Source organism: Podarcis tiliguerta, assembly GCF_965153285.1.
Source record: "Podarcis tiliguerta genome assembly, chromosome: 2".
In the NCBI taxonomy this organism is placed as follows: Eukaryota; Metazoa; Chordata; class Lepidosauria; order Squamata; family Lacertidae; genus Podarcis; species Podarcis tiliguerta.
Window position 1 is genome coordinate 15,055,812 of NC_139535.1, and position 8,831 is coordinate 15,064,642.

At 44.4% G+C, this 8,831-nt stretch overlaps 2 protein-coding genes across 2 annotated transcripts in view; one reads left to right on the forward strand and one right to left on the reverse strand.

Annotated features, from left to right (window-relative positions):
• The window catches only part of LOC310670884 (C-type lectin domain family 2 member D-like), a 291,130-nt gene that overhangs the window by 184,719 nt on the left and 97,580 nt on the right, over positions 1-8,831 (forward strand). The window lies entirely within an intron of this gene.
• The window catches only part of LOC310670882 (killer cell lectin-like receptor subfamily B member 1B allele C), a 38,840-nt gene that overhangs the window by 2,361 nt on the left and 27,648 nt on the right, over positions 1-8,831 (reverse strand). The window contains exons 2-5 of the mRNA XM_083426709.1: positions 8,421-8,803; positions 5,435-5,533; positions 3,708-3,857; positions 1,511-1,665 (exon numbers count right to left, since the gene is read on the reverse strand). Of these exons, the coding sequence (XP_083282835.1) occupies positions 1,511-1,665; positions 3,708-3,857; positions 5,435-5,533; positions 8,421-8,505 (489 nt within the window). The 5' untranslated portion in view covers positions 8,506-8,803. The remainder of the gene's footprint in view (positions 1-1,510; positions 1,666-3,707; positions 3,858-5,434; positions 5,534-8,420; positions 8,804-8,831) is intronic.

The following is an 8,831-nucleotide window of genomic DNA, read 5'->3' on the forward strand; positions in this document are numbered from 1 at the left end:
AACTTCTCTTTGGGCTTCCCCTTTCAGGTTGATATGAGGACAAGGATGCCGCCTCCTTGATATTTCCCCCCAACACCCTCTCCGCAGTTTATGCCCTGGGAATACAGAGGCTTTGTGGGTTAGTGGTTCTCAGATCCAGGGAATAGACCAGTGGTATGTAGCTTGGAGGTACTACATCTTGATCCACTGTTGTCACTTGAGGTGCAGGTGGCCTCTGTGGCAAGGAGTGCCTTTTAATCAGCTTTGGCTGGTAAATCAGCTTTGGCTAATGGGTCAGATTCAACCAAATAGCTTTGGGATGTATCCTCACTGAAGCAGTCAAATGCAACGTTTCCTGTTGCCTAGAGTGGACACACCGGAGAACGTTGCTCCAGACAGGGAGGACTTCCTGTCATACCTGCTCTGGAGCCTCCTCCCCCTGTGTGTGACCAGGTAGATGGGCACGACCCTAGCAGACCATACAAAAGGTCTAGCCACACAGCCATCTTCCCCTTTTCCATTTTCTCCTTTGGGACTCCTCTTCTGGCTCTTCCATGGCTCATCCTTACAGAGGATGGAAGCTACAAGGTAGAAAGTCTGAGGCCTAGCTCAGACGTCTTTGCTCTCCAAATGTAACTGTAACCACAAGATAAAGCCTGCCTTCAGATTTACCACTATGAACTGAATGTAGGTGAAATTTACTCTTATTTTTAAAGATGACTGTTGTGTTGTTATTATTTTAGGAGGGGAAACTTACCAGGAACATTCCAGACTGGGCAAGCCAGACTGGATCACTTAACTTAAATGATTCTAACAAATCCATCAACTTGCTTCCAGCAATGTGCAAGGAAATGTGCTCTGCTGCTTACTCACTAGTGAGGAGGGATAATATTTAATCAATATATCCTCTCCTACTTTCCTCAACATTCCCACAATAACCTCATTAGTAGGTGTCAGCGCAATGACTCTCTCTTGTGCAATGGGAATGTCCCCCTCTCCTCCTCCTGGCGCCCCACATTCCTCCCCCAAATTGGCTCTGGGGGTCAGGAGAACCCCAGAACATCACATGGGGGGAGGAGGAGGAGAGGGCGAGATAGTTCCATTAGGCAAGCAAAGATGCTTGCACTGATGGCCTGATCTCCTTAGCAATACTTTGAATCTTACCCCATCTAAGGCACTGCCGTTCATGCATTGATAACCTCCTGACTAGATTACTGCAACATGCTTCCTTGTAAGGATGTGGTTGGCCACTGTGGGAACGGACTGCTAGACTCAGATGAGCCTTTGCCCTGATCACTTGGGTTCCTCTTATGATGCTTAGTCACATGTACAGATGGATCTCAAAGCATGAGCGTTCCCCATACGTACTTCAGTGCCCCTTCGAAACTATGGTGTAGTGTATACTAATTTTGACAGCGATCCTTCATATTGCTGGCTTACGCACTAATAAGGGCGAAAGAGTAAACATTCTGTAACAGAGATAAAAGTGTGAAAGAGTAAAAATCCCTTGTCTGGATTGAATATTTTGTACCTTTTCCTCCTGATCATCAATTATTACTAGGTGAGACCTCTTGGCTACACAGTCTTCCTTGCTCTTCTCCCAGGACTGAATTATTTCAGAAAACCAGTAGCATTTATTCTTGTGCAGACGCCACTGCATGGGGCACAGGTAGCAGCTTCCATCCCCTAAGAAGAGAAATTCCCATTGTTTTTAATTTGGATTTATACCTCACACAATCTGTACTTTTCAGGCGAGTCTTTCGCCCTTCAGCTTCACGATCGCTCTTGCAGCAGATTTCTCGCAGCAGTTTGCAGAACGATGTTATTTGCATATTTTTGATTGTTATCTGGAGAATAACAGAAGTCTTGGTGGTTTTAGTAGTAAATGTATGGCATTCTGTCAGTTTCAAAGAACTGAAGCTCAGCAAACAGATATGCACAGGGCAAGCCAAACCTCAGGCTGGGAGTAGGGCTACATATAAGCAGTTGTTCCATTTCTCCCTCCCCTCAGTTATTCATTTTTCCCGTGTTAAGTTCAATTCTCTATGTTTTCAAAGCAGTTTGTGATTTGCTGCACTATCAGCAGTGGGGAGATGGGTGGAGAAGGCCTTTTGCACCAGTCTAGTGACCTCTCCTTCCCCGTTATAAACACTAGGGGGTTAGGATTGCGCCCATAGAGCCTGTGACTCTAGAACAGCGGTTCTCAACCTGTGGGTCCCCAGATGTTGTTGGACTACAACTCCCATCATCCCTGAGCTCTGGCCTTGCTAGCTAGGGGTGATGGGAGTTGTAGCCCAACAACATCTGGGGACCCACAGGTTGAGAAAGGCTGCTCTAGAACAAATGCAGAGAAACTGAAAACTCATCAAATGAGATTGCGGGAAGTTTATTCTTAGTACAAATGCCAGGTTCCACCCTTTCCCTCCGTCTAACGCAGAATATAAATCCTTCGGGCAGGAAAAGGCGTTAATCTTACATTGTGTGCCATGTGTGTTTCAGGGCTAGCCCACCCATGGGGCAGGGTGAAGCAACTGCCTCAGGTGGTCGGATCCATAAGTGCAGCAGATCTAGCATCCAAGGATACATTGCCCACTACTGTTGCCACCGTGGTGGCTACAATGACTGTGGCATGATCATTGGAGGCTGGATTTCATGGCTCCTCGGCATCACACTGCAATGCCCTCTCTACAGCTGCCTCTTGACAAATAGGACGCAATACTAGTCTTCCCCACTGGAAGGAAATGGCAGGGGCTGCCCTCTGGGGTCTTCTAATCTGTTACCTGCACCCAGTGTGATTCAGAGGGTTTCCCTCCCCCTCCCCATGACAGCCTTTGATTCCCACTTCACCTCTCAGGTAAGGTTGATTTGATTCTTTCCCTTGTTCCCAAAGTAGATCTTCAAACACCCCTTCTTCCCTGGTGGGGAAGGCGCCATTTTGTGGTTTGCCTCAGGATGGTAAAATGTCTTGGGCCGGCCCTACCTAATGTTAAAATACAGTGGTGCCTCGCAAGACGAAAAGAATCCGTTCCGCGGGTCTTTTCGTCTTGCGGTTTTTTCATCTTGCGAAGCAAGCCCATTGACGGAGTAGCGCTATTAGCGCTATTGACATTTTAAGGGCTAAAAACGGCTTTTTAAGGGGTGGGGGATTAGCGGTTTTGCTGCTAAAATGCTTTTAGCAGCTTAGCGCTTCAGGAAAAGGGGTTTTGGAGCGGGAAAAAAATTCAAAATTTTTCGTCATTTTTCGTCTTGCGAAGCAAGCCCATAGGGAAATTCATCTTGTGAAGCGCCTCTGCAGACGGAAAACCCTTTCGTCTTGCGGGTTTTCCGTCTTGCGAGGCATTCGTCTTGCGGGGCACCACTGTAATAGAAAGTCTCCAGTGCAGTAAGCTCATAACTTACACACATTTAACATGTTCAGCTTTCCACGTGTGGCAAAAAAATAAAATACAGGGGACGGGGGTTTTGAGAAAAGTGACTTTAGTGCTTTGACTATATGCAATTCTGGCTTTAGGCATGATCCCCACAACATCACCCCTGTATCAGTTGTGGGCTTATTGTACTTCAGCTGAAAATTTCTTTCAGGGCTGCATTTTCCGGAGCTGAGCACTAGGCGTCATTATACATTTAGAATATTATTATTTTTTTAGTAATGACAGTTTACTTGGAAAGCGTAGCAGAGGCAGATCAAAGGCATAAGCATGTCGCAGTAACTTATGAAATGAATTTACCCGTCTCACACAATTTTTGTTTCAGAGTAGACCTGAAATCCTCTGATGCTTTGCTTCCTTCACATCCTGCAGGGCAGTACTGAGTTGTGTTTGGAGACCATTCAGATGCTTTAACCTGTTTTTCACGATCCTGTGGAGTTTTATTTATAACTGGGGAGGAGAAAGATTTAGGCAGATATTTTTTTACTATGTTGTAAGTTTAAAGCTTGATAGTACTGCTGGCTGATGAGCAGCCTCCACAGCGCCCTCTACACTGGGGTCCTTTAGGTGTCTTGAACTCCCAGCAGCCTCAGCCAGCATGGCCATGATGGGAGTTTTAGTCCAAAAGATAGAGGGCACCAGGTTGGGTGAAATTGCTCTGCTGACTTCCACAGGGATTCGTAAAGATGCTTTGCAAATACCAAGCTGTCCTTCCAAAGACAGCAAGGGGCCGAGATATTTATTTATTTCAGAATCATTATGGATAATCCTTTCAAAGCAGCTCTGTAAAATGAGCAAATCACCAATGTAAAATAACAATTATGTTTTAAAAAATCACAATAAAGCAAAACAGCATAAAATAAAATTCAAAACTTAAAAGCAATGTTTTTGCCTGTTGTAAGTTTAATTAATTTATTACAGTTTTCCAAAAATCATTATGTTATAGCTAGACCCAAAAATATATAAAGCACTTTCTGATTTGGTGCTCTGCACCTCCACCATATCTAAACTGTGTTGTTGTATATTTGATTAAGTCAGGCGTCAGCAAACCTTTTCATCAAGGGACCAGGTGCACTGTCCCTCAGACCTTGTGGGGGGCCGGACTATATCTTGGAGAGAAAAAAAGAACAAATTCCTATGCCCCACAAATAACCCAGAGATGCATTTTAAATAAAAGGAGACATTCTATTCATGTAAAAACATGCTGGTTCCTGGACCATCTGCGGGCTGGATTGAGAAGGCGATTGGGCCTGATCCGGCCCCCTGGGCCTTAGTTTGCCTATCCATGGATTAAGTCATACAGGTCTCAGGTACCACTGGAATACTAATCTGTATATCTTTATTTTAAATTTGTGCACAGTCTGCTGTAGGATATGTGGGTGCATCCATGTCTACTTCTTCTGAGACATTTCCCCCCTCAGTTCTCTGTCACAATTACATGGGTATGAATTCTTAGATATGTCCACGCTCCTAATTCTGCTATATATCTTACTAAGAAGTTGTTGCTTCTGTTTGTTTATCACGAGGTTTTCAAATTGGTTTATCTCTCTTAAATGGCCATGTTTCCTTAGCAGACCATAGTCAACATCATGGGTAGGCAAACTAAGGCCCAGGGGCCAGATCCAACCCAATTGCCTTCTCAATCCGGCCCGTGAACGGTCCAGGAACCAGTGTGTTTTTACATGAGTAGAATGTGTCCTTTTATTTAAAATGCATCTCTGGGTGATTTCTGGGGCCTGCCTGGTGTTTTTACATGGGTAGAATGTGTGCTTTTATTTAAAATGCATCTCTGGGTTATTTGTGGGGCATAGGAATTCGCTCATCCCCCCCCCCAAAAAAAAATATAGTCCGGCCCCCCACAAGGTCTGAGGGACAGTGGACTGGCCCTCTGCAGCATGCACGGCCATGGCACCGAAATTTGTGGGTGCCTGGCACCTTCATGAGGAATTTTGTGGGTGCCTGGGCACCCAGTGCCCCAGGGAAGTTCATTATTAAGTCTTGCACAAATCTCACGTTATGATACTTACCCCAAACTCCCATCACTATCACTGCCGCCACCAGGACGATGTTTCCAGCCCATCCAACCTGGAGCATAATTCCATGCCAGCGTGGGCATAGTTGGTGTTCTGCAAAAACACAGGTGAAAAGTTTGGAGATAATGTTCCAAGGCAGCCCTGTGTTCAGCTTTTAACTCTGCATTGCAGAGCCTTGATGGAGAGTTCCGCCATGAAATAGGGACATAAGGAAGTGCCTTGAATCAGCTCAGACTGCTACTCCATCTAGCTCAGTATTGTCTGTCTAGTTATGACTCTCAGGGCTTCAGGTAGGGGTCTTATCTGGCCAGAGAATGAACCAGGGGTTCTTTGCCTGCAAGGCATCTCTGCCTCCAATAGCGAACTTAACTGGTGAGAAGGAATGGAGCCAAAATGAGACCACTAAGAACTGGGTGTGCACCTGTGATAATTTATTGAATTGTAGAGGATCAAATGGCTGTTTAGCCCAGCCTCCAACAGTCACAGTGGACTGAACTGTGCCCAGAATCCTTTAACTCCATGCTAAAATGTGCTGTACTCTCTACTGCCTAAACTAGGGCTAGCCCAAGACATTTTGGCACCTGAGGCAAACCAATTTTTCTCACTTTGCCTGATGGTAGGGCCGGCTCTACTTTGCCTCTTCTTTTCCTTCTTTTGCTCATTTAGTGCTGCCCCCACCTTTTCACCTTCCTCCTTTATTAAGCCTGATGCCATTTTTAATACTTTTTTCCTTAATTTTTGTTCCCCGATTAGTGCAGTTTGGGTTTTATGGTACTTGTTTTCTGGTTATTTTGTGAGCCATTTTAGATATCCCTTGGTCAGAATCACAGGATTCAAAGTTGGAAGGGACCACAAAGACCACCCAGTACAGCTCCCTGCAATGTAGGAATCTTTCACCCCATGTGGGGCTCAAACCCACATCCTTGAGATTAAGAGTCCCATGCTCCTACCAACTGACCTATGTGGCATAGAAATACATAACAAAACCAACCAACCAACAAGTAAATAAGTAAGTAAGTAAGTAAGTAAGTAAGTAAGTAAATAGTAGCAAGGCATTTGTTTCTCAGCTGCTTTTCCTCAGAAACTCCAGAGCCAACGAAACACATAAAACCAAATTCGGCAAAATCACAGCAGCGTCAACCACAAAAATAAATATTTAAAGCAACAGAGCACAAACCAGTTTACCACACACGCGCAAATCTGAACGAAAATGTTTCCACATGCCTTCTAAAGGAGGTAGAGATTTGCTCAGAGGGGCAGTATCTGGGAGAGAGGTCCACAAAGTAGATACAGGAGTGTGTGTGTGTGTGTGTGTGTGTGTGTGTGAGAGAGAGAGAGAGAGAGAGAGAGAGAGAGAGAGAGATTATTCTGCTTCCATCGCCATCAATTTAACATCCCCAATAGATGGCACCTTTTGCCAAGTCTTCCTGGAGATTCTAACAAATATAGATGAATTCACAAGAGTGAAAATAATCCCATGCAAATATGTTCGGGTCCCAGTTTGTAGATAATAACAAGTATCTTGGATTGCACATGAAAAAACCACAGGAAGACAAAAAATGGTGTTATGCTGATCTGTTCTTGGCAGGATATATATCTGTGTGTGTTTGTGTGTGTCTCATATGAACTTGTATGGTATCAGGTCATCTGTTGAAGAGGTGGAAGTTCTCCAAAGTTCCTGTTCACCAGTTCTTTACATTTAAAGAATGTGCATGAGGTAGCACACGGAATTATTGCTTCATTTCTTTACATGTGAGATTGTGAACAAAAATTCACTACTGCACCTCAGTTTAAATGTGCTGGCCCACCACAAAGGGATTATCCCCAGATTATCCCAGTTCTCTTTGGAATCAGCAGGAAATGATGCAGCAAGTCTTTGTCCCATACTTCAGATGCAGAAACACCTTCCTCATCCCCTCCTCCCTTTAGTGGGTACCACTTCAGAAACATGGTGAGAAAGTGTTACGTTCTCTCCCATTTCTTCCTTCAGCTTGTGTAAAGCTGCTCTAAGCGAGGCTGAAAAGGGTAGCATGTTTCCGTAAATTGATTTTGTAAACATGTAAACGATGCCTTATGAGGAACGGCTAAGGGAGCTGGGCATGTTTAGCCTGGAGAAGAGGAGGTTAAGGGGTGATATGATAGCCATGTTCAAATATATAAAAGGATGTCACATAGAGGAAGGAGAAAGGTTGTTTTCTGCTGCTCCAGAGAAGCGGACACGGAGCAATGGATCCAAGCTACAAGAAAGAAGATTCCACCTAAACATTAGGAAGAACTTCCTGACAGTAAGAGCTGTTTGACAGTGGAATTTGCTGCCAAGGAGTGTGGTGGAGTCTCCTTCTTTGGAGGTCTTTAAGCAGAGGTTTGACAACCATATGTCAGGAGTGCTCTGATGGTGTTTCCTGCTTGGCAGGGGGTTGGACTCGATGGCCCTTGTGGTCTCTTCCAACTCTATGATTCTATGATTCTATGATTCTATGATTTTGAGCTCCCTGACAGATCCGGCGAGGCCTGCCCCACTTCAAGCTTTTTGAGTTATAATAAAAGCGTAAGAAATGATGAACACATGAAAAGAAAACAAAGCACTGGACAAAAGTATCCGCTAAACAGAGGGCATTTTCCTCATGGTTTTTCTCTTGTGCCGTCAGAATGAATGCATTTTATAATTAATATTTAGGAACTTTTAAAACTTTTCAACATGGCAAAATTCGTATCAGCTAACAAAAAGAAAGAAAGAAAAGTATTTTACTAAATCACACCACTTATTCACTTAATTGTACAGCTGTAAGCTGAGACAGTGCCGCAGTTTGGTTTGCCGTGCAATAAAAACAAATGGTGAAACTTTGCAATTGCCAAAACATGAATGTGTGCCTGCATTTGAGTCCTGGGCCCTCCCGCATCAGCTTAACTGGTCCTACCCTCAACCCCTACGTCTTGCACAAGCAGTTCAAGATAAGTCTCTGATAACAACTCAACATACCTGGCTTCTGAACTGCATCTAAGTTTCTTCCGGGTGGGGAAACTTCAGGTAATTTTATGTCTGCATAGACAACTGCTCCATCCATGCTGAACTGTCACTCTGGAGAGTGGAACTATCTGTGAGTGAGAAACTTTCTTCACACCCACGTAAAACTCACGGAAACTGAGCTGCTCCTGTTATCTTGCTTACATATCAGCTCCCTTTTGTGTGACTGCAGCTAAATGACATCCCTCCTTCCCCAAGTACAGTTGCGGTTATATTCATCTGTGCTTGCAGGAGGAGGAGAAACATTAAAGAAAGTAGATGCAGTCGAGAAAGACCCGTGGGCGTCTATGGCTTCTGCTGTTGAGGTCAAGAAGGACACTGAAGTTAAAAGCCCACTACTTTCTTTTAAAACCTTTGTGTGCTTTC